Genomic DNA, 25,731 nt, shown 5'->3' on the forward strand with positions numbered 1-25,731 from the left:
ATCCCTTTACGCTTATGAACTCTGCTGTTGTCCCAGCCCTGTAAAAAACAGATTCCATGCCACGCTGGTGAATTGGATTTGCAGATGTTAATAATTTAGTCACCTGGTTCAAGAAATACAATTTGGACAAAGGACATGTCAATGCAGACTGAGATGCAAAGACAAATTTATTGACTCTCTCGCTATATGCATTTTTTATGTTTCCCTTTTAAATATGTTTGTAGCCAGAGGATACTTTTCTGTTGAGTTGTGTGTGTATATCGATTAGCCAGAGTCAGTTATCTGAGCCCATCTGGTCTCTACTAAAAGGATCAACCCAGTAATGCTCACCTGTTTGACCCAAGGTCTGATGCCATAATTGAGCCTCAGCTCTCTTGCTACTCCCTCATTGCAGCCTAGAATCTGACCAACCTGCCGGTCTGAGAAGCCGTCCTGCTTGGCCTTTAGCAACATCCCCTTGGGGACTGTGCCACTGTGGGAAAAGATAATCGGCAGTGGTAATTAGGCAATTTTGCTAACCATTCTGAATCTTAAAGACTGTCTACAGTTTGATGTATTTTAAACGTGAATCCCTGCAAATGCCAGACATTAGTATGAGAAAAAGAGGAAAACGTCCATAGAAATAAGAAGGTGAATCCAGTAAGTGGGTCATGACTAGCTCACTTACCCAGCAGCGGAGACCACAGGGAAGCGTCCACCTCAGAGCAATCAATAACAAATTGACAAACAAGCTGCAAAGTTGTGGGAGCATTAGGCTGGCAAGTGCAGCCATTTAAAACCCATTTGAATCAATAAAACTTCCATGTGAGCTGTAAGGTTACACAGATAAATAGCAGTGGGAATAAAGTTGGGAATTGGAAGGTGAATTCTGAATCGTGGTAAAGTGAGTATGTGGTTTGTGTGTGCAGAAAAGTCACAATCAGGAATACAACACGTAGAGTGACGTCTGAGAAAGGAATAAGACATCTTTTTATTCCTTTGTCCATTTACATTTTTACTTATTAAGTGATACCATGCCTTGCACTGATAGTCTGCATATCAATTTTCTATTGATACAATAAATCCTCTTTAATAATAATCCCCTCTTAAAATGATTTTGATCAAAGAATTTATATCAGTTGGCATACTACCTATTGTGATGGTAAAACAGCATATAGTCTGTCAATAGCAATGTTTTACACATTAAGACATAAAAATTCTCTTTAGTCCATATCAGGTCTTAAAGATGAGGTAAAGGCAACCTGAGATGTGTGAAATCACGACACATTACATTATGTTTTTTTTTTTTTAGACAAACACTAACCCAAAATTCGGGGGGGGGGGGGGGGGGAGGAATAAGAAATAATAAGTACACCTCATGCTTCAATAGTTTGTAGAGCAAACTTCAGCAGAAATAACTGTCAGTAATCATTTTCTGTGTGACTGCTAGTCTGTCACATCATTGTGCAGAAACTTTTGTCCACTCATCTGTTGCGGGGCGTGGTTTGTGGCGCGGCTGCGTAGTGTTAAAGTTTGGAAGATGTGGTCCGTTCCGTCATTCTCCTCTCACATCATCTTTACCATGTTACTTCAGTTCATAGGGGCTTCTGGGCATTTGTTTATGCACAGCTCTCTTAACGTCCCACAACACCATTTAAGTCAGGTTGAGTGTTGAATCTGGGCCATTATAACACCTCCTTTTCTTTTTCAGCCATTCTATTAATATGCTAGTGTGCTTGGCAAACTTGTTCTCTTGCATGACCAGTTTCATACAAGCTTTAGCTGTCCGATAGATGTCATAATTGACTCTAGAATACTTTGGTATACAAAGGTGCTCGTGGATGTCCAGGTCCTGTGGCTCCAAAACAAACCTTAATCACCAGCCCTCCACCACTACCCTTGACAGCTGGTATGAGTAGTTTATACCAATATTTTATATTATATATAATATATTTTTTGTTTTCTCTGCATGTGGTGCTGTGCATTATAGACAAACATCTGCGTTTTGGTTTCATTTCCTAAAAGGACATTGTTCCTTGTCTTGTGGTGTGTTTACATGCAAACTTAAAGAAGAGGCTTTCCCCTGGCAACCCTCCCTAAAAAGCCATACTTGTTCAGTTTTTTTTTCCTAATTGTACTGTCATGAACTTTAACATTTAGCATGCTAAATGAGGCCCGTAGAGTCTTAAGATGCAGCTCTTGGGTATTTTCCAGTTTTTCTGAGCATTGCACGGTCTGACCTTTGAATTTGCTAGTACGTCCACTCCACTGTTTTTTTTGTTTTGTTTTGTTTTTTTGCTGAAATAGTTTTCCACTTGTGAATAATCTTTCTCACTGTAAGAAAATGAATGTCAAACAGCCACGTAACCCTTCCCAGATTGATGGGCAGCAAAAGGTGATTCTTTCACGTCATCGCTGATGTCTTTCGTCCTTGTTAACACACACACACACACACACACACACACACACACACACCTGAATGGTCCAGACCTGCAAACTGCTTTCATACAGGTTTGTCCACAGGTTTTATGAACCGTTTTATTTATAATTTTATAAACTATAAACTTCATAGATTCGGCCACACCTGATGATGACCAATAATCATGTGCAAAGTAATACATTTAGTATTATTTTCTTCATAAGTTTCTTTTTGGATTTGTATTTCATCTGAGGTTGCATTTACCCAATTTTAAAACTGTCCGGGGAGAATTAATTCTAATTATGTCCTGACACATAAAACCTTAGAATTTAAAGAGAATTAACTTTTTTACCATGACTCTGTTAGCTTATCACAAGATCTGAGGTAGTGTGACGGATTCTGTTATTTGTAAGTACTCAAGGAAAAATGGCCCTTTTAAATTTGTTTTGTTTACATGTTGTATTGAATTTTCTAGCCAGCTAAAAATCTAAAACATGAACTATAATTGCAACATTACTGCGGTAAAATGACAGAGGAGGTGGTAGGTAAAACCGCTCCAGTGCATGATAAAATATTAAACTTTATTAAAACAACATTCCACACATTAAAAAAAACATAATATTAAAAAAAACACCACATTGTAAGTGTTGAAAGTATTCGTTTTAGGAGGTATGCAAACTTCCATTTGCTTCCTGATTCGGTAATGAGTTAAACTGAACAGATGAATATGCTGCCATAAAGTTGATATTGACTTTATCATCCAACTCCCACAAACAAAGCAACAAGCAAATGTAGCAGTATTTCTTTAACTCAAGGTAGAGACAATAAGGGATTCTATTTTCCTGGTAAACCACTGCCTTTTCTCCCTGCTCCTTATCTGAATTATTTATAACCTTATAGCGTAACAATATTGGAAATGTCAAGTGTGTTTTAACTCCCACTGCACGTGGCTTTGCTGAGAAATAACAAACCCAAGAAAGGGGAGCGGCAAGTCAGAATCAAAGGAAAGACATTTGATCCCAAAGCTTGGCTGTGTTGTGAGCAATTTTGTCTGGAAAAGCAGTTTAAAGAATGAAGAAAGCCCCTCGCATCCCATGAACCTATGTGAATAGACCATCGCGCACAAATAAAACACTCCACCATATATTTGCCCGGAGCCATTGCGGCTATGTGTGAATAGAAAGTTGCCATGTATTCTGACATATTGCAAAGACACATGAACACACAATATGTTTTCCAACTCACTTTCCCTTGAAGTTTAAACTTTTAAATTATTACATTTACATTTGTGTGCATAAATCATTAAATTGCTAGGCACTGTCTGTGGTTTATCTATACCCAAGTATCCACAGCAGCATGATGCAATTTTAATTTATAGAAATACAAGTACCAATAAAAAAAAGGACTCAATACTATATTCATATTGACTTTTGTGCAAACAACTTTGGAAAAATAGAACAAATGGTCAAAAGTAAGCTTTCTTTGGAAATGTTAACACCATTGCATAAAAGCATATAATAAGTAATGTAGCAACTTTTGCAGAAGTCTCACCATGTTCTCTGTCTGAGCCCGACTCCTTAGAGGACTGCAGAGTTACATTATGCAGCCAGTGCGTCTTTTTTCACTAAGCCAGCTGACCAAATAAGAGAGCGTACAGTACGTGATGCAGTGTACAAATAAGGATTAAAATATGTTGTATTATAGTTTTTCCTTGTGTTTTAATTATAATTACCCTTCAGTCTAGAGGGAAAAACGCACACAAAGACTGCTGAGCAGCAGAGCATGAAGCCCACCCGTGCTCAGCACCATACTCCCATCAGTCTGGCAGCAGACTAACATTTTCTGCCCATCCCCATGTCCCCTGCTCCAGAAGAAGTGAAAACTACAACAACACTCCGTGTGTCAGGCTGTAGCAGTGGGTGCCCACCAAATGGCCAGCCATTAATTATTAAACAGCAGAGTCGGAAGAAAGCACCAGGTAACCTGTGGCTGAGCAATGATAATTCACAGAGGCTTGGATTTGAGCTATCCAGGTAAGAGCTGAAGGGCAGAAGGACAGGAAAGAGAAAGAGGGGGAGAAAGGTAGTTGCCCTGAGAGAGAACCCTGAGAAAGAATGAAAGAGAGACACCGAGACTAAAGAGACTGGGGTTTATCTAATTTGTGGGCACCGTTTTTCATGTCTATTTGTTTTCCATAAACAAATAGACGGCACATCTACTTTTTTTTTTTTTTTTTTTTTTTTTTTTTTTAAATGTACATATTTAAGTAAGTTCAAGTTACTTGAATAAACACTCTGCATGCTTTACCTGTTGTAGTTTGCGAGATGTTGCTCCACTTTTGTTATTCCATGAAGTTTGTGGAGGAACCACTTGTCTATGGCTGTCAGCTGGTGGATCTGATCAACACTCATCATGCCACTGTAGAGGGCCTGAGAAGTAAAAGCAAGAAACAAAGAAGGGGATCATCATGATCTTCCATTGTTACGAGTATTACGAAACTCGGACATGTGTTTAATTGGTCAGAGTTTTAAAATTTGATTTTATTCTGTGATAGGCTGCTCATGAGAAAAACCACGCAACCAATAACCCAGTGATCTCTAGTGTATTATAAGTAAATCAAGTGCATGAACAATACAGAGTATTATTGCAACATTTTATCTAAAAGAAAAATAAGTATTTTATCTGAAATAAAGTGTCTAAAGTGTCAGGCTGATAGTGTGCAAGCTCCTTGTACTGAAGGCTTTTTATTCACAGCAGTGCCCCAGGGCATTTACAGCATGTCGTCCCCCTCTCGCTCTTCCTACCTTCCTGTCTTCCAACTGTCACTATCTAATAAATGCAAAAAGCCAAAAAATAAATCTTAAAAATCTGCGCACACATACAAACAGTTTCCAAGGACAACTTGCCAGAAAGTCCAAGGTTATCTGTAACAAACCATCTGGTGCACCAGGTTATCAACCATGAGAAATACCTACAAAGAGCACACCGATATAGTCATTTCTAAAACAGGCTGGGATGCCTTGCAAAATTTATGTAGGCTGGAAAGTCATCTATATCCTACACGCACTTGAATGTAGTACATCGTAAAGCAAGGATGCCAAAAGTAGAAAAAAAGAAAATGTTTTCAGTTGTTGCATTGTGCATGCAGACAAAAATACTTAGGAATAGTATAGTGTTACGTTCCCCCCGAAGGGGGTCTAGGCATGCGAGTGAGGGGACCAGTAACAAATGAGTCCAGAACAGAATGAAAGGAAAACAGACAGGTGTTTTTAGTAAATAAAATAGTCTTTATTATAGATGATCTTAACATAAAGAGCCGGCAACGCCGTTTTACCAATAACACTTGGAAAAAGGAAAAAAGGTTGCAACAACAAAGAACACAACCAAACAAAAACTCCACACCACAGGGAGGCACTTCCAGGGGCCCACAAGCTCACCCTGTCACTAGCAGCAACTAGCCTTATTGCTGCCGAGGCCCACAAGCCCACACTACTCACGTAAAGCTATACTATTTCCCCAACTCCACACTTCAGGCAGGATAACTACACACCAAGAACACCCCACCCTGCTCACAGCTCATCCCCAGCTTATATGACCTCAGAGAGGTGATTGCTGACTGGGCCCAGGTGGTAAATGAGTCCAATGAGCAGCAGCTGTGTCGTGGGGAGAGAGAAGAGCAAGAGAGAGACAGAGGGGTGGAGCAAGAGAGGAGGAGGCGGAGAAATACACCACGCCCACACACGGGCAGTATCAGGAGGCCCAGCTAGGGCCGTAACTTATAGTTATATTACATTTGCAGTGAAGCACTGAGAACTGCTCACCCAAAAGTTGATGTGTGGTCAAGACGGCATACGGAGCTGAGGTTCAGAGGCTGTCAGACTGGTGTGTAGACAACAACCTGGACCTCCAAGACAAAAGAACTGGTAGTTGACTTTAGAAGGTGGAAGTCTGAGCTGCAGCCTGTCAGCATCAATGGGGAGTGCGTGGAAAGGGTCTCCAGTTTCAATTCCTGGGTGTGCACATAGACCCAGACCTCCAATGGAGCTCAAACACGTCTGTGGTTTTGAAGAAAGCCCAACAGCGTCTCCACTTTCTGAGAATCCTCAGAAAAAATGGACCTGAAGAAGGAGCTGCTGAGCATCTTCTACCACTGCTCCATTGAAAGTGTGCTGACATACTACATCTGTGTAGTTCTCCAGCTGCACTATGGCACACAGACAGGCAGTCCAGAAGGTCATTAATATGGCCCAAAAAAAATCATTAGGCATCCTCTTCCCTTCCCGAAGGACCTGTACAGCACTCGCCGTCTCAAGAGGGCACGGAGCATCCTACAGGACTGTGCATACCTAGGACACTGGGTGTTTAAGCTGCTGCCGTCTGGCAAGAGATTCAGGCTGCTGAGGTCCTGGACAAACAGACTAAAGCGCAGCAAAAAAAATTCTGGCACAACTTCACCTGCTTCCAAGGTGCATGGAGAGGATGAAAGAATTCACAAAGCAGGAACTCCAGCAACACTTGAGGGAAGATGAACAACTTTAATAATTGACCAACGCGTTTCGGCTTGTGGCCTTCATCAGGGTCATAGTAAAACATTGTAAAAAATTGCTTAAATACAAGACAGGAAACTTAAAAATTAACCAGTCAAAACTTCATAGATAGGTCAGCTGACCTATAATAGGTAGGTATTGGTTAATTGGCTAAGTTACGCCCAAGTGAATACCGGACTAGATCATTACTGATGAGGAGGAGGGGGGGAAGGGTAACATAACCTCCATATGTCTGAAAATAACATGCATGAAATGCATAAGGAGGAGTGCTATGAATATACACAAAAAAAAAAGGACAGTCTTTAATGGTAAAGGTACGTTTGAATTTAGAAAACAAGATTACATCATAACATGATGATAACATAACATTATTACTAAGTTAAGTTACTGTGTTGTGTTGCAATGTGTCGTGTCGTGTCATATCTTGCACCTTTACATCTGGCGGTAAGTCTCTTACAGTTGATGCAATTTGTTTTTTGCTTTACACACAACAAAGAAAATGGCCCCAAGATGTACAGGTGTAAAACTAAAACCATTCAAACTGTTTGAGCTTCCAACAGTCTGAGATCATGTGGATAGCAGGCAGTTTAGCTTTGAGTGACAGTAGCTATGCTGACCACCCCGCAGCATTACAGACTCATGTAACAGACTAGAGATCAAATGTGGATCATCAATCCCCGACGCTGTCACCACCTCAATGATCTCATTCAATACTTAAGGAAATTGATCCATCTACACCTTCGGCACACAAAGCTCACACAGTCAGAGGTCTCGACACTGAAAAGACCTTATTCAGCTCTCCTCCCTGCCGGTGATGAAAAGCATGTTCATATGCTGGAGCCATAGATGTTTTTCACCTTGTAAGATCTTTGTGGCTGAAAAATAAAGCTCAACCCTGTGCCTATAAGTGCTGTCTCACCTTCATCTGCTTCTATGAGGAAAGCTACAGACACATAGCAGTATATGTTTGCACGATTCATCTTTCCTTTCTCTGGAATATATTTGAAGAGCCATACTGTCAGCTCTGTTTAACTGAATCGAAATTTAAATGACGAGTACAGCCACAGGATTAAGCATTCATAGCTAGGCATGCAGGGACTTTTTTTTTTCAGCAACACTACAAAATGTGATTTTAATGAGCAAACTATGGTGAGTGTCATTTATTATTAATGTAATGAAGAATAATTGTACCTTAGCGAGGGAGAAGATACGGGTGCTGGAGGGCACAGCCAGCTCCTGTTCTAGATCGTGGGTGTCGGACCACGGCTTCTTGAGTGGCAGCCGTGGCACAAAGCCATCTACTGATGGATGGCACATCCTTAAGGCCTTCTGCATACTCTCCTCAAACGTACGGCCTATTGCCATCACCTGGATGCAAAGGAAGAAAACACACGATGGAATAATTGGCTTGCCAGAATGCTGAGTAAATGAATGAGCGGTTAAATGTTTAGCCCCACCTCTCCTACACTCTTCATGGCACTGCCTATTTCACGAGACATGCCGTGAAAGCGGTCGAGGTCCCAGCGAGGAATCTTGGTGACGATGTAGTCTAAACTGGGCTCAAAGCAGGCTGTGGTCTTCTCTGATACAGCATTCTTGATCTCAGGCAGGGGGATTCCCAGAGCCAGCTTAGCAGCCACAAATGCCAAGGGGTAACTGAAACCAGGACCGGAGTGCAGGGAGACCAAAATCAAATAACGATGGGTAGAAGTGCAAGAATATTTTATAAAACATAATTTTTGTTTCAAAAAAGAAAAAAAAAAAAAAAAAGGTTAAAAAGTAAGTGAGTACAGTGTAAAATTAATGTTTTATTACCTCAATAGTCTGTCATACATAAATATCTAAGATTTCTTGATGTGTTCACGTGCATTTTTTATTTGTAAACTTTACCTTCTGCCACATGAGTTCATAACTCTGCCTTAAAAGATCCTGTTTCAGGTGTCAACTTACCCAGTTGCTTTGGATGCAAGAGCTGAGCTTCTCGATAGCCGTGCATTCACCTCAATAATGCAGTACTCCAAAGAAGATGGGTGTAGGGCATACTGGATGTTGCATTCGCCAACAATGCCAAGGTGACGTACCACCTTGATGGCAGTTTCCCGGAGCATATGGTATTCCTCATTGGATAATGTCTGGCTTGGTGCCACCACAATGGAGTCACCTGTAAAAGAAGTGCTGTTCAGAAGTTGTTCAGACTAAATTTGGCCTTTTTTTTTGGCTAAAAAAAAAATATATCTAAACTTGGCTTTAGTTAAGTGAAAGTGACAGAAAAAGTAAACGTGTCACTTAAAAGCCATGGAGTGGTTGTAGTGGGGAAACTTTTAGAGAGACTTTTACATACAATAATTTTAAAACATTAGAGACTGTAAAAATTATTTACAGACATGCCGTGAAAGCGGTCGAGGTCCCAGCGAGGAATCTTGGTGACGATGTAGCAGGACAACAGCTCTGCAGAACGTCTACAACTGAGTGCACCACCATGCATTTTCACTTCAATGTCAGGGATTCAAATAAATTGTATCACCTCCCAATGACTCAATGACAATCAATTCTGAATTGACAAAGGGAGTGTTTTTTTTTTAATCAATTCAAATTACACACCTGTAGTTACAATCATACATCATCTCATGCTAAATGTAAATCACAGGTGTTTTGCATCTAATGGCATAAGCATAACTATACAATGATCTGTAGAACACCAGTACTCTGTTAGTTTGGGACGTGTGTATGCATTATGGATCCACATGGAAAGGAACAGCCAGAGGACCTGGAAAATCTGACTATAATGTTGAAGAGGTGGGAGAAAAAAAACCCCAAAAAAACAAACAAAAACAAAAAAACAAAACTAAAAGAGTACAGGAAGATTAGCGAATCATAAATGGGAAAAAAAAGTAGTAATATGGTAATCAGAACTATCGTGCATAGAATGAGTTTGAATCACACTAATCACCAGTGTTGGGTAAGTTACTTTAAAATAGTAACTTAGTTACATTACTAGTTACTTCTATCAAAAGTAACTCAGTTACTTCAAGTTACTCATTACTTTCAAAGTAACTAGTTACTAGGGAAAGTAACTTTGGTTTTACTCAGAATTCTCTTATTAATGTGTTGCTTCCATAACTTTGCCAGTCTTCTAGCTTGCTTACTTGCCACAAGTGCACTGTGCCACCTACCAATAGAAAGGAAAAGATAATGTGCATATTTCCACGAGAGAAATCCCACGCCTGGACCATCATTGACCGCTGCCATGATTCTAGCCTACGTCACAGCGTCATGTGCGCCTTTTACATCCAACACAAAAACTGCAGTCGTGGTGCTTTGATTGTACTCAGAACTCGGAAATTCTGCCTTCTAAATAGGAAGATGGAGGTAACACCAGACTGCAGATGAGCTGCATACAGGGCTGGACTGGGACAAAAAATCGGCCCGGGCGTTTTGACTAGAGACCGGCCCACCATTATAGGAAAAATCATAAAGCCTTTGAATGAAAACAAACGCTGTTGTGACAGTGATGTACACTGTTCTGATGGTATATATGTATCAATCTATCAATCGTTTGTTGTAAGATTCAGATAATTATTTTTTAAAAGCTACACATTTTAAATGAGAATAAGAAAGAAAAGTATTTCTTTGTGCCCCCCTCTCCCTGTTAATGCCCTACCTGGCCCCCCTGGCAAAACTTTGCTAGATCCGCACCTGCACAGTTACCAGCTGTCAGCTACCTAAAAAAGGATCCTGGGGTTATCTGTCTCTCAGAAACAGTTCATAACTTCCCTTCAACTCATTCATGTCACCTAAAAGGTAAACCTGTTTCTCCATCACCTGTTCAGCTCTGATGATTCAGTAAGGACATCTCCTGGTTTCATCTTCATGTTTCCCTCTCACCAGATAACCAAACCGACATCATGACCAGCAGCTTTTTTGCAGCTGTGGCTCCAGCAAACATCAGCTGATACTAGAAATTAATATTAAATAAATTCTAACAACTGCTGATCAAGCTTAAACGTGCTGCTGTTGTTTAACGTGACATTGGCTGGTTTCCTCTTTCTGGCGCAAAGTGGGCGATAAACAAACAAGAGAGCCGATCAGCTGATCATTGATCAGTTTTCATGATTGAAGTAGAAACAGGAGAGAGAGGGGAGAGAATGAAAGAAGAAGAGGCAGCTGTGCAGCAAAGACACAGAATAACTCCAGCTTTGTGCCTTTTTCATTGTAGCTGAATTACGGGACAAACTGTTCCTTTTCACCTCAATAAGAAACGCGTAATATTTTATCTGAATACCAGACGGGACGGTTGGCAACTCTAATAACTTATGAACAAAATAAAGTTCAACATCATTAACTTCATAGTAGGGGTGGGTTTTTATAATCGATTTATCGATTAAAATCGATTCTGGCTTGGATTACGTAAAATCATTCATTAAAATCCTGAATCGATTTTTTAATATAAATTTATTTTGCCCGAAATGCCAGAATCTCAGGTGAAATCTCACAAAACTTCAACAACCACCAAACAGCTAAAACAGTAAATGAGAGCAGGAACACGGATTCTGCACAAAGACTTAAACACACAGCGCAGCCCGCGGATCAGAATCAGATGTCGAATTTCTCACAGTCGGGGCTGAAAGCCGACAGCCCGCTGATTCTGATCTGTCGGCGGGTCCGCGCTTTGTGTTCACGCCCTTTATGCGCTGATTGTAAAGCTGTTAGTTTGATGTCTCTCCAAACAATATTGACCGAACCAGCAGCAAAAGAAGATCCAAACTACACTTCACATAAACATCGTCATGTATTCACTCTTACTTTTACTGTTTTGCTTCTACCATGATGCACAGCTCTCTCTCCCCCCCTCTCTCTCTGTATGGTTTTCTGCATTATTCGCTTGCTTGTTACGCACAAGTCTACCTTTGTTTACAGCGCTATCGGCCGTCTTTTTTTTTTTTCTTTCCGTTTTATATACTTCCGAAAAGAAAACCTAATTTCTGCCGTTCAATGCTGAACAAATTTAAACTTTTTAAAATTATGCAAAATGCAAAATGCTTAGCCGTGTCTCTAATAAAACCGCTGTAACTTCAGAGGTAATGTTCATATGTTGATTAATGGTTTTCTTTCGTTTTTGATGTACTGCAGAATATTTTTATAAAATCCCAGGCCAGGAAAAATCACCTTCATGTGTTTCTGTGTTTTATCTTCAGCTACTTTGACACAAAGGCATCTGCTGTGATGCTCACACCTTTGATAAAGTCTTGCGTGTGTCAGCTTCCTTTTTATAGATACAAAAATATGTAAATGTACTAATCTGAATTATAATATTTCTGACTGTCAAAATTTCCCATATTCAAATCGAAGTGAATCGAATCGAATTAAATCGAATCGTGGATCGAATCGATTCTGGACCTTGTGAATCGGAATTGAATCGATTCTAGAAATCAGTGACGATACCCAGCCCTACTTCATAGCACCCACCCAGCTGTATAGAAACTCCGTCATGCTAGCTAGTACGCAGTACGGAAAAAGTCAGAATAACGAAAATAAACTCCACCTAAACTTGGTTTATATCTGACCCAGATAGCCTGCAGGTCATAACTTCTTACCCGAAGTTCAGTTCACACTTGGACCGGCGGCCGCCTCGGGTCTCTTTTCCTTCTGCGTCCCCTTTCCCTCATCCACCTGCTGCCTCCACCACTTGCTAATGTTACAGAATCTGTGGAAGCTCCGCGATAGCCACCACACGAAGTAACGAGTAACGACCCTATCTAAATCCCAGTAACGACTAACGCGTTCCTGATTTTGGCATAATAACTAGTTACCGTGCTCGTTACCACAATAATAACGTAGTTACTGTAACGCGTTACTTAATAACGTGTTAGTCCCAACACTGCTAATCACAGGGAAAAAAAGCCATGTAAGGTGTATTTGCACAATCTAGCGTGGGAAAAAAAATGACAGGCAAATGTACAGAGGTTATCAAAATCAGACTTCCTGTGACAGCTTAGACAGCATGAAGAACACTGCTTGCACTTCAGTAAGGTAAGGTAAAAATGAAAGGCTAAAACATCTTGATCTTATAAACTAGCACACCACAAGATTGGCCTTGGGATAATCTCAAGTGACAAATCTGAATTGCAGTGGAATTTGGGAGGATCCTAGAAGGATCAGCGTGAACTGACACGCAAAGTATTATGTGCAGGTCAATAAAGAGCTGGCAAAAATACAAATCTGTTTATGCACCCAACATAAGCCTGCATACCACAAGTGGACAGACTGCATTGGCTTTGAGTTATTATTATTATCATCATCATCATCATCATCATCATTTTATTTTACAAATTTTCTATTAAAATAGTTAATATTTCTGTAATCCTGCCAGTCCCTACAATTCTTTATATATTTCAGTATATCACTACCAATTTACACTACCATATATTACTACCGAGAGTAAAAAGAAAATGAACATAAAATACAATAAAATTATGTTGCTGTAATTCCAAAGACATGCATAACTATTTTAAGATAAACCGTGACTGAACCATGAGAATTCACAGAGGCTTTGATTTGAGCTACATGTGTCGGTAAGATCTCTTAGGCAGAGCGAGAGAGAGAGCGAGGGAGGGAGAGAGAGCTGGTGAGCAGGAGTAAATTTAAAATGTTATTCTTTATACAACTCACTGTATGTCAAATTGTTCATTTACCTTCAGTTTATTGGATCACAACCAATAAAGGCATATGTACAAATTATCCAGAGACCAACAGCTGCTTGCTGCCGACCAGCATTGCTCCATCAAATCTGGCTAGAGTGCCAAACTACCTGAATGACTACAATAATATAATTTGAGGCCTGCAGACCGCATAATCCCTAAGGGAAGACACAGTGATTGCTATTCCTCTCAGCACCCGCTCTGAACTAAGCCAGAGAAAACAGTCAACCAACCTAACTTTAACTTGAACTAACTTCTAATTTGTTTACTCTCAGATATTTGATTATCTTTAGTTTTTTTATTTATCAATAATCTGGGAAACAAATATGTCTCTTTTGTCATTACGTCAATGTTTTACGTTTATGCCAGGTGAATAGGGAACAACTGTGTCGTTAGTTTCAACCATTGTGCTCTTGTAACTGTCCATCTTCAAGGTCAGTATGTCCTTATTGTGCTGGCTCCCAATGGAGAACCAGTAAATACCTCTGAGTGCAGTTCTTTATCGACCTGCACATAATAATTTGTGTGTCAGAGCACAATGATCCTTCTGCAGAAGCTTTAATAAAAAAAATAAAATAAAAAACCCCTCAAAAGACAGGTGAAGTGTGCTCAAAGATATGGAGAATGAGAGAGAGAGAGACATACAGATCTTAATGAAATGTAGCAGAACAAATAAAAAAATTTTCACAAAAATAATAAGAAAGAGCCTTTCATGGTTTGAAAAGGGCCACAGATTAGTGCCTACCTGTGTGGATGCCCAGTGGATCGAAGTTCTCCATGTTGCAGACGGTGACACAGTTATCAGCAACGTCTCGTACCACCTCGTATTCCACCTCTTTCCAGCCAAGCAAAGACTTTTCCACGAGGATTTGATTGCTCATGGCCAGAGCCTACGATACATAAACAGCTTAAACAATTTAGATGTGTGTTTCACTACAATCATCAATCTGAAGCGGAAAGAAATTAATACCTATATATTAAAGTTTAAGTAAGTAAGTTTAAGTAGTTAGTAGTTTAAGCAGTTAGTAGTAGTAAATGCAGTAGAACAAATGCAGGATATCCATACTGAAATGTATCAAACTAAAGTATGTGTTTTGTGGATTTTTGGTCTTTTTATAGTGTTTTATCTTTGTAATGCAAACTTCCAAATCACAGTAACTACAGAAAAGATGCTTTTCAGAAAGCGATAAATGTGCCCTATACCCGGTCTGTCCTTGTCAGTTATCAAAATAAGGGTTAGAATTGTTTCACTGCAAACTGTCCTTCTAGTTTGTCGATAGCTAAGATGCTTTGTGGAATCAAACTAAATGTAGAAATCTATTAGGACAGTTTGCACCGAAACAATTATCAAACTCTTTTTGATAACAGACTAGGCCAAACCAGGTTAAAGGACTGTCTACCTTGGGATTTTTGTTTTGCATTCTTGTCTTGGTGAACTGCCCTTGATACAAACCAGGTGAACAGCTGCTGAGTATAATTGGCACCAATGCACTTGCCATTGAAACTTCCAAATGAAACCAAATATAAATAAATAACTAAAGTAAGCTTCAAAGAAATACTTAAAAAGAGCACAAACATGAAGCATTAAAAAAAAGCAAGCACGCACCAATCTAACACAGTCTGGCACAAGCGGTTCATTTTGAAGCCTGTGATCATAGATTAGAACCAATTGAGCTGTCAGACATAATGCTGAAAAGGGGAAGAGCACAAAAGAATGTTGCTTAGCAACAGCAAACTATTCCTTTCTTGGCACAGGACCAAAGAAATGTATCTGAACAATTTCAAAAGGTATTATTTCTGTGCAGGTTCATGCTGTAAACTCGAAAAAAACGTATAAAAAGAGGAAAAAACATGGTAAGCCTAGGTATAAATGCTCTGATTGATGGTTTTGATTGATTTGGACAAAAGATTTTGAATGTTTGCTTAAATGCCAAGAGAAAAAAAGACCAGTGAGAAAAAAAAAAATTAGCTATTGATAAGTGTCTGCTTTTTCTTACCTTCTGGGCAGTTTCCTCCAGCTTTTCTTTATTGGCACACAGACCAGAGCCTAGACCCCCCAGAGCATAGGCCGATCGCAACATCACCGGGTAGCCTATGTGCTCTGCTGCTCGTAATGCATCAGACACCTGAAGGATGCACATAACTGTTACGCTTCCCATAACAAAAACTGTTGCTTTAAACCACTATAGAACTATTACAAACACAAGACCTCCGATATAAGTAACTTCAATGACTTTTTTTTTTTTTTTTTACACTAACAAAATGCTGGAATCAAGAAATTAGTGGTAGACCACAAGCTGACAGGATATTTTGGTATCTTCTATACGTAGTTACCAAACGTATCGCTCAAGAACACTTTTTTCCCAACAACTGGACACGGGTCCTTACCGACTCAACAGCAATACTAGGTGCAATTTTCTCATTGATCTCCATTAGTTTGTCAGCAAAAAGCTGCCTGTCCTCTGTTGCCATTATGGACTCCACAGGGGTTCCAAGGACTTTCACCCCATACTGGTCCAAGATCCCACGCTGGAATAACTCTACCCCTGAAAACAAATTACAGATGCATGGTTAAACACAAAAAAGATATGTCTAAATAAATTATACACATACATATATGTATATGTATGTGTATATATAACACATTTATATTATATCTATTATATCTTTTACCTTTTTGAGGTAAAAGATTTTTAATATAATATAAAATATATAATATAAAAGGTTTTTAATATAATAGAAGACTTAGACGTAACATTTGAACTGCATTTCAGAGGGACACATTATTTGCATTTTTCATTCCCTTTGGTCAGTTACACGTACTAAGCAAGCAACTGTGCACATCTCACCACAGTTGAGTGCAGTTTGTCCACCCATCGAGAGCAGGATGCCGTCTGGACGCTCGGTCTTGATGACCTCAGTTACAAATTCTGGCGTGACAGGCAGGAAGTAGACTGAGTCAGCCTGCTTGGAGCCCACTTCATTGGTCTGAACGGAGGCTATGTTTGGATTCATGAGCACAGTCTTCAAGTTTTCCTCCTGTATGACCGCAAGGGAAATTATTAAAAGCAAACTCACCCATGACAAAAAGTCTTCAGTGACACTTTTACATCATGTCTGACATTTTAGATGTTCTAAAGTGTTTTCCAGGCCTGTCACGCATCTCAGATAAAAGTTAATTTTATCATTATTGTCATATTGCTGTCATTTATATTTTATTATTTATTTTATCAAACTTTATATAAAAAAATGATTCCTTCTATTTTTCATAAAAGTCCATTCAAAAATTGGCACATGGGGCCCAGAGATAGTGACAAATTACAGTAAAAGCAAACACCTAAGACACAGCACAACAGCATCAATGCAATTTGGCATTTGTTTTTCAAGTCTCTGGAATGCTACTGAGGGAAAGAAAACCATTCCTTTAAAAGATATTCCTTTTACAGGCTGACCTCTAACAGGCTGGTCAAAATGTCCCGTGGCCATTTAATTGGGTTAAGATCTACTGCCTGCAAATATCACAGCATTAAATTCATATTGCTGTGCCCTATGTCATCCCAGAAGAGAGTATTTACACAAGAATAAAAATGTTACATCCAAGGATAAAGGAGGTCACTCAGTACAACTTTGTTTTCATTTGCAGTGACTATTCCCTGTAGTGGATAAGTGTAGCTAACCTATGCCACGAAACGCCCCCCCCACAGTATAAGCACGGTGGCACCAAATGCTTTCATTGTTGGGGTCAAGCACTCAGGCCTCCACGGAACTCATCTGGGTATAAACCTTTTTCACGTCTCTGCAGATCACTGCCTGTTCTTTTTTTTTTTTTTCCAATTCCACTAATTCCTCAAATATGTTTAATTTCCTGAAGTGAGCGGTTTATGCAGTACTATAGTGTTGGTCCCTACGCAATTATCAAAAAGTCGCAGTTATCTAAGGTGGATTTACTAACTGTTTTTTCAATGCATACCAACTATATGCACAAGAAATGCAGTTATCAAATGTGCTCTGTCCATGAAAAACTCATTTTACGTTTGCCTTTTTTACAGAGCTGAATCTAAATGCAAGTTTAGTCACAGTAGCCCATTGAGCAGTATTAGCTAGTGAATCTCCTGCATCTGTGTCCAAATAATGAACCATCTTTCATTATCATTCAAATATTCTCATCTTGCCATATTGATTAAAAAAAAAAAGAATCACAATCAACTGGGCCTGCTCAGCATTTTTAGATCTTAATTAGATAAACTAAAATCCCAGTGTTTCATGTAATTAGGGAAAAAGCTGCCAAGCTCATCCGTGATGAAATAAGCTACAACATCTTAACTACCCGATATAAGGACAGTATAGCAGAATAAATGACACATTTAAAAGTCCATAAACTAAAATGCAGACAAATTGGATCATCATCAGTGTTTAGACAGGAGATATAATATAATATGACTTTTAAAAAAAACGTCTGCATCGACTCTTACACAAAGTCACATGAAACACTTCTATGCCTTCATTCACAACCAGATTAAAGTATTATTAATTGGCTACAGAAATGATTCATTCATCCAGATGCTTTTACCTTCATGGCCTTGATGGCTTGAGATCCAGAGTAGTCAAACTCACCAGCCTGACCAATAGAGAGGCCACCAGAACCCAGTACAAGCACCTTTGAAACCTGCGTCGACACAAAAAGATGTGATTGGCACCATTTAAACAGCAGGTTCCACTGATATAAAAGTCTCTTATGTTCAGAATATTTGAAGTTGAACCTGCTCAACCTGGGTGAAATACTCTACCTGGGCCCTGGGAGGGATGCTGGGTTTTATGGGCATGACTGACGCTATGCTGATATTCTTTCCTTTTTTGATCAGGGACAAAAAGACATCAAAGAGAAACTGTGGGGGAGAAAAAAAGCCTTATAATCACAGTTTAAGTATTATATTAACAATATTGTTTTTTTAATGGTCTTCTGTTAATCGTTGTGGAGCCAAACCCCTATATTGGTTAAAACAAAGGCTAAAGTCTGGCTAAAATGTACATGGAATCTGAATTCAATTTAACTAAAGTGACAGATCTTTGAGATCAGGACAAACGTGCTGAATAAATTATCTTCTAATGCAAAAGTGTCCCATTCGTCCATCCATCCATTTGCTTCCGCTCATCCTTTTCAGGGTTGCGGGGGGCGCTGGAGCCTATCCCAGCTGTCATAGGGCGAGAAGCGGGGTACACCCTGGACAAGTCGCCAGTCTGTCGCAGGGCTATGCAAAAGTGTTGTTTTGGGTTTTTTTAAATAAACATTTATCTTTTTTTTTTATTGGCAATGGCAATTTTATTTATGTAGCTCATTTCATTGGATGTAAACTCAATCTGTTTAACACAGAAGGTAAAAAAGAAAAACAGTGTTGGTTTACAATGCTGTAAGACAGTGAAAACAGCGAAATAGAAAAAAAAAACCCAAAACAAAAACCTATTGAGGAAGTCCTGTTTCAATAAAAAGGTCATGGTTTTAAATGTATGCACAGACAGGTTACACTGGTCTTAGGTGAACAGGCAGTTTTTTTTTCTCCAAACAGGACCACAGTAACTAACATCACCCTCAGCTTACTTAGATCAGATTCTAAGAACAGTTAAAAGATCTGCACCTGATAACTTCTGAAGTCTGACTGACTATTGCTACCTGGACACCGCATCACTTTTCCAAACCATTCACAACATTTACACAAGTACTATTTTAGAGTAGAGCTCAAAGTTTTATGCAAGTTCCATTTTGTGAATATACTTTAATTAGCTGGAGTAGAGTGTTCAGGTACTTCATGCAGCACCATCAAGTTTTTTAATTACCTCTGTGTCCGTGGGACCGCCCTTAGCCTCAGGGTGAAACTGGGCTGTAAAAACAGGTTTAGTGCTGTGCATGATCCCCTGGAAATTGTGAAATAAAAATCATGAAATTATGCATATATTTAAAAAAATGAAAGATACTGTTAGCATTTCAAAAATAAAAGCATCTTTCCAAAAATATTAGTGTAAACATCATACAGCCCTGTATTTGCTTCAGTTATTGCTGTAAAAGAATTGTTTATTTCTTTATTTTTATAGCCAAAGCCTAGGAAAAAAAAGTCCTGTTAAAGACTGAATATTCACACAGACTGAAATCAACCTCATTGGTGCCATCATTTGCGTTGATGAAAAGCGGGCCCCACCCTGGGGGCAGGGACTCGCTGTCTATGCCATAACCGTGGTTCTGTGCGGTAATGAAGGCCTGGCCCGTCATCACATTCAACACCGGCTGGTTCTGGCCTCTGGGGACCCACAGAAATGAATAAAACACATCATCTATTTCATTACATTTTCTGTAGGACAGGTTACACTTTAGACTGAAATCTTTATCTGAATGCAGAGCATATACAGCACGCTTTATCATATTTATGATTGGCTGTTAAATTGGTCACCTGTTGCCCATAGGTAGTTTGTATGACTTGGCTCCTGCAGCCAGGGCAGTGATCTGATTGCCCATACAGATCCCAAATACTGGCTGGGGACGATGACTCTCCAGCACCTTTACAAAATAAATAGTATTACAGAAATAATGGTTGAACTATAAACACAGTTATGTAAAGAAATTGTTGAAACAAATATATTAAATATTATATAGATATAGAGCTCTGCAACAATTTTAGTTCCTTGTTAAACCTGCGAATCCATAAATCAATACCCAAGTCTCTCAGTTCCCATAAACATTTGTGAAGCATCCTACCTTGTGCACGTTATTGATGAGTGTCTTGGCCAGAGATGGATCTCCTGGTCCATTAGATATGAACAGGCCATCATAGTCTAGACTAAGCAAGTCCTGGTCCCACGGCACTAGGTGGACTTCTGCACCTCGCTGCACAAAAACACAAATGTAGTTATTTTGTAATCTTCTGGGTATACTTAAAATGTCAAATGAATGTAAAATCAAAGTAGCAGAAGATGACATTCATTTTATCCCCCTAGCTGTAAAAATAACTACAAACAACACCAAGTAGACATAATGTCATGATGAGAGCTCTGACATTTATGGTTTATAATCTCCAAATATGTAATGTTATTTAAAAAATACTGAAAAATAGAGCAAAAAGAAAACATAGAGAAGGGTCATCACTGAGTGTAACTAATAAGAGCAAATCAATGAATATAATGTTATAACCAATCCAATTAAACGCCAATATCACAAGTCATTAACTTTGAGTACAAACATGATGAAAACCCACTCTCTTACCCATCTCCATGCCACAAACAAATTTTACATTTCTGGAGCTCATTAGGCCCAGATTTACTTTCTCAAAATTTCTAGGTCAGGTTGCAGAAAGCATGTAACAGAGCGCTGACTTTTTTATTCTGTGTTTATGCAGAGAAAGTCATTTGGGGCTAAGTCACAAAAACAAGGTCTCCAAATGGAACGCACACAGTGCAACAAGGATGTTTCACGCAACTCTCACCTTAACCAGCAGTCGGATTATGTTATGTTTAATGCCACAGTCGACAGCCACCACTTTAATTGGGTTGCCTTTTCCAAAAACTCGGACTTCCTGATGAGTACAGAGGCATGACAAGAAGAGGTTAGTGCCATTTCAAAATATCTAAACAAAAGGAGTTTTTAATCTGATATTATCGCTAAATAAAAGATAACTGGCAGTTGTTACCTTGGTTGAAACTTCTGCTACTAAGTTTTTCTGATTGGGGTCAGTTATGTCAACAGGCTGACCATCAAATTCAATCTTCCCCAAAACTGTTCCCTTAAGAGAAACCACAAGCCAAATATATCAGAAACTGACCGACTCATTCATTCATTAAACATGAAACAGATACAGTCTTTTTAATTGTGGTACCTTATCTCTGATGACTTTGGTCAGCATCCTGGTGTCTATCCCAAACAGTGCAGGAACCTTTTGAGGAGGGTAAGATTTACATTAACAGAAAAGTCATATTCATCATTCACGTATTCTCACAGCTTCTAATTTGCAATCTAACCTTCTGTTCTTGCAGCCATTGACCCAGAGACTTGACAGAGTTCCAGTGGCTGTACTCGTGGCTGTAGTCTTGAACCAGTAGACCAGATACCTAGAGAAACCAAAGCATTGTATGAGCCTTGAAAAAATGTTCAAGTCCAATTTAAAACCCCTCCAGTCTATTAACTGCAGTTACACACAGTTTTAATAAAAGGGTCAGTCAATAACAATAACCATTCTGACCTGATGCTTCAACCACTTAACCCGAGCTGTAATTAAACAAAAATTCAGTGAAGTAAAAAAAAAGGAAAATGGCCATGAGTGGTCAGTGCCAACTGCAGTGTTAATTCTTTATTTGCCGGAAAATTAAAGCAGCTCTAATATGATTCAACAATTAACAGCTGACATTGTTATCAGTGAGAAAACTGTGGTGGATTATATGCAGTTAGGTCCATAAGTATGTGGACAATTTATGGCTTGAAAAGCAAACTGACTGCCTTCTGGCAAGCATTTTTATAGCCAAGTGAAGCCGTGCACAAAGCCAAACACGTATAGGATCCAGAGGTGAATTTAGTAGCCATTCACTGAAAATCTCAATATGAAGAACAAAGAGATGGCAAGCCAATTTAAGGAAGCTTTAATGAGGTTGAGATGTATCAAAAACTTTAAGCGTGACCAAAAATAACAATCTGGTACATTCTTAAAAAGAACGAATGCACCACCAGCTCAGCAACACCAGAAAGCTTCAAAAATGGAATGAGCACAGAGTTTATTTTTCGCTTGATTAAGTAAAACCTTTCACATCTATCCAAGTCAAGAACTCTTTACGCAGTAGCTATATCACTGTTAAAGTCTACATTCAAGAGATGTCCTCAAGAATGCAAATAAAGCGTTTGCAACAACTTGCAAACCACTGGTTACACTTAACAGGAAAACCTTCCCATGCTCTTTGGGCAGGTCGGAAAAAACTATTTAGGCAGCTAAAACTTAACTTGTAACAGAGAGATGGGAAGCGAAAAGTTTGAAGAAGAAAAGAAACAGCTCATGATCCAATATGCCACATCAGCTGTCAAATATGGTGGAGGGAATGTTATGGGCATGTATTACTGGAGCGCCTATAATGGATTGGGCCACTAGTTGAATTGGCTGTAATGGATTGGCTATAGCATTTGCTCGTATTAGCGAAATACTTCAAAAGTGATCGGACAGTACTTCTAAGTGCAAATGGATAACGAGCCAAGCATACTGCAGAAGCATCCCAAGAGTTTCTCAAGACAAAAAAAAAAAAGTGATATTTTCCAACTGCAAAGTCACCTGATCTCAACTCAACAGAGCATACTATTCAGTTATTAAATACCAAACTGAAGGCAGAGAGAGACTCATAAACAAGCAGCAACTAAAGGAGGTTGCAGTAAAGGCCTAACAGAGCATTTCAGGGGAGAAAATGATATTTGTCTGCATTAGTCTGGTGATGCCCAGGGGTTTTAAACTTGAGGCAGGCATTGTTTACACAGAATTTCTATCCAATTATTTAAAAAAAAAAGAATGAGACATAAACACTTGTACAGTCAGATAATTACTCAATGTAACGGAATATGAAGACATGCTTGTAAGACAAGCCACACCTTAGTTACCTACTTGAATGCGTTCTGACTCTACATGTTTTCTCAGGCCTAGCTCATCCAGTTCCTCTGTATTCGGCACACCATAGTTCCCTACAATAGGATATGTCAGCGTCAGTATTTGACCTCTATAACTTGGGTCAGTCAGGGCCTCGGGATACCTAAAGTAGAAAAAAAAATAGAAACATTTTGTAAAGATTTGTATTGAAGTGATTTATTGGTTTTAGAAAATGCACTTAAACTCACTTCTATTTAAAACGATATAAATGCGACTGTGATGCAGAGGTTATCAAATTAAAAGCAAGTTTTATGTCAGATGTCAATGCCTTTGTGTTTCTTCAAATATGTACTGCAATTGTTGAAATGTGCCATGCAAAATAAATAAATGAAAATCTAACGGTGTTATAATTTCAGTCAGCATTTCTCCTTCTTACCCCACAAGACCAGTATTGAAGACCAGCTCTCCAGCTACAGAGGAATTATGCCCAAAAGAAATCCCTTTCATCCTGGTGCCATCCTCCAAGACCAGGTGGGCTGTCTGGGCCTGGGAGTTAAAAGTAAAGTTTAAAAAAAAAATCACACCCCAAAATAATATATTCTCTTTTTATTAAGAGACTTTGGAAGAACCAAAGGAAAGACTTTGAAATAGATGTGTTGTAGATTTTGAGTTTAGATGCAATGGCAACCAGTGACGCTCTGGGACATCATGCTGAAACTGCAGGCCTGTGTTAATTGTACTGCGAATGCTGAGACAGACAAATCTGTTTTTCTGCTGTGTAGGAGTGAGAGAGTGCATCCGTACACGTGTCTAAGAGAGAGAGAGAGCTGCATAGATTATTAAAGAGGCTGGTGTGATGCACCATGACCTCCAGATAGCCATCAGGAAAACAGTGACCAATATTACTCGTACTCGTCACAGATATAAAAATATTAGCATACCACCGATTTATTCACTGCATTAAGATCTTAAAAAAAATTAATTTCTCAATTAATGCATTTACTTACTAACGTTATTTAGCAAATTAATGCATGTCATTTTAAAAACTAGTACTTTATCTACCACAACCCTGACTCGAATCAAATAAAATTCTCGCCTTTTCCGTGAATGTTGCAATCAGAGATCATCTGAAGCATGACGCAACACTCCTGATTTACACGTTGTGCATAGTTGTGCAGCTGTTTGCCACTTCACATGCAGAGACAGGCATGTGAACATCTCACCCACTTACAGCATCTCATTTTACAACTTCTTTTACGAATTGTCACACTAAAATTTCACTTGTCCATGACCGCTCCAATCTGCCTTGAAAAATCAGCCAATTTACTAAAATGTTGCACAATGAAAAGAGTCAAGCTCTACCACAAACAACTCAGTGTGTTTTAGAGACACTAATATAATCGTGTGTGTATTCGGCGTATGCAAAGCATGCCTGACGCCATTTATTTTAATACACTTGCAGTTTCTACCACCCCATCTGGCACGGATTCCTATTTGCCAGCCACCATGTGGATCAGCTGTTGTTTGTAAACTTCAGCATTTTTTTCTGAACTTCAAGGGCTGAATAAAGTAAATTACTTCCAGCGAGATATTTAAAACAGTTCAGTTCTTGGATTTATCGCAGACAACAGTCCTTATCGGTCACACTTCTGCTTTCTTACCTTGACACTAAAAAGTTTTGCAGTGTGAAGTCTCAGGCAGCCCGCGATCCCCACTTTTCTGCCTAACACGCATCCTTGTCTCAAAGATTTCACAACGCTGACAGCTTGGAGGATTTTTGCCATATTAACCTATAAGCAGACTTTTAGTAAGACGGCGCAGACGTGGTTGAGAAGCTACACGTTATAACAAATAACTGAGGGAGAAAAAGTGTGAGCGAGATTTAAGCTTTCCCTCGTGTCCACGCCGCAGGTTTGCAGTATAAGCAAGTGAGCGCTTGAAACGTCGATGTGGATTCGCCGGTGGGGAATTGTTGAAGTGCGCGGTGTTTAGGGCCTCGGGGAAAGCCGAATGAATGTAGAAGTAGCATGTGTTTAAATTTCGAATCACGGGTAAAGTGATCACATCCCACCACTAGAATGGTTGTGATTTTCTAAACAGTTGATGCACCAATATTGTTTAACCTGTTGTTGAATTGAAGATGACAGATATCACAATACTGATATTGTGATTTTAAATGTTCAAATATTTATGGACCTAATTGTTTATGCATAAGTTCTCTAATACCTCTAATTCCTTCATTTTTATTAAATTGAAAATTCAAAAAAATCACTATCACTGCAAATACAAGCTACAACACAGAGGTGTACTTACTGAATGCAAGGAAATCTAAACACACGTGACCTTTGTAACATTCAATTTGGGATCAAGGCCACACCTTACTTACCTACACTGTAAAATATAATATTGTGTTGGAACTCAGTTTTTATCAATTTGTTATTAGAACTCAATTTAAATAAGTTATAAGTACTTTTTATGCAAAAATGCTG

The 25,731-nt window shown here is 39.1% G+C and overlaps 1 protein-coding gene across 2 annotated transcripts in view; it reads right to left on the reverse strand.

Annotated features, from left to right (window-relative positions):
• cps1 (carbamoyl-phosphate synthase 1, mitochondrial) overlaps positions 1-25,371 on the reverse strand; it is a 67,064-nt gene extending 41,693 nt beyond the window's left edge. Inside the window, exons 1-22 of one of the 2 annotated variants that reach the window (XM_085136371.1) lie at positions 24,904-25,361; positions 23,679-23,788; positions 23,261-23,405; positions 21,645-21,734; positions 21,503-21,559; positions 21,317-21,409; positions 21,113-21,202; positions 20,389-20,517; positions 20,084-20,190; positions 19,792-19,933; positions 19,476-19,553; positions 18,431-18,529; positions 18,214-18,309; positions 16,493-16,682; positions 16,032-16,189; positions 15,641-15,769; positions 14,389-14,533; positions 8,896-9,106; positions 8,403-8,601; positions 8,137-8,313; positions 4,706-4,827; positions 331-472 (exon numbers count right to left, since the gene is read on the reverse strand). In XM_085136371.1, coding sequence (XP_084992497.1) covers positions 331-472; positions 4,706-4,827; positions 8,137-8,313; positions 8,403-8,601; positions 8,896-9,106; positions 14,389-14,533; positions 15,641-15,769; positions 16,032-16,189; positions 16,493-16,682; positions 18,214-18,309; positions 18,431-18,529; positions 19,476-19,553; positions 19,792-19,933; positions 20,084-20,190; positions 20,389-20,517; positions 21,113-21,202; positions 21,317-21,409; positions 21,503-21,559; positions 21,645-21,734; positions 23,261-23,405; positions 23,679-23,788; positions 24,904-25,026 — 2,832 coding nt within the window. In that variant the 5' untranslated portion in view covers positions 25,027-25,361. Of the gene's footprint in view, positions 1-330; positions 473-4,705; positions 4,828-8,136; positions 8,314-8,402; positions 8,602-8,895; positions 9,107-14,388; positions 14,534-15,640; positions 15,770-16,031; positions 16,190-16,492; positions 16,683-18,213; positions 18,310-18,430; positions 18,530-19,475; positions 19,554-19,791; positions 19,934-20,083; positions 20,191-20,388; positions 20,518-21,112; positions 21,203-21,316; positions 21,410-21,502; positions 21,560-21,644; positions 21,735-23,260; positions 23,406-23,678; positions 23,789-24,903 lie in introns of both variants that reach the window. The other variant, XM_085136372.1, reaches the window with a different exon arrangement.
• Positions 25,372-25,731: the final 360 nt, after the last annotated feature.

Source organism: Neolamprologus multifasciatus, chromosome 16 (assembly GCF_963576455.1).
Source record: "Neolamprologus multifasciatus chromosome 16, fNeoMul1.2, whole genome shotgun sequence".
NCBI classification, from domain to species: Eukaryota; Metazoa; Chordata; class Actinopteri; order Cichliformes; family Cichlidae; genus Neolamprologus; species Neolamprologus multifasciatus.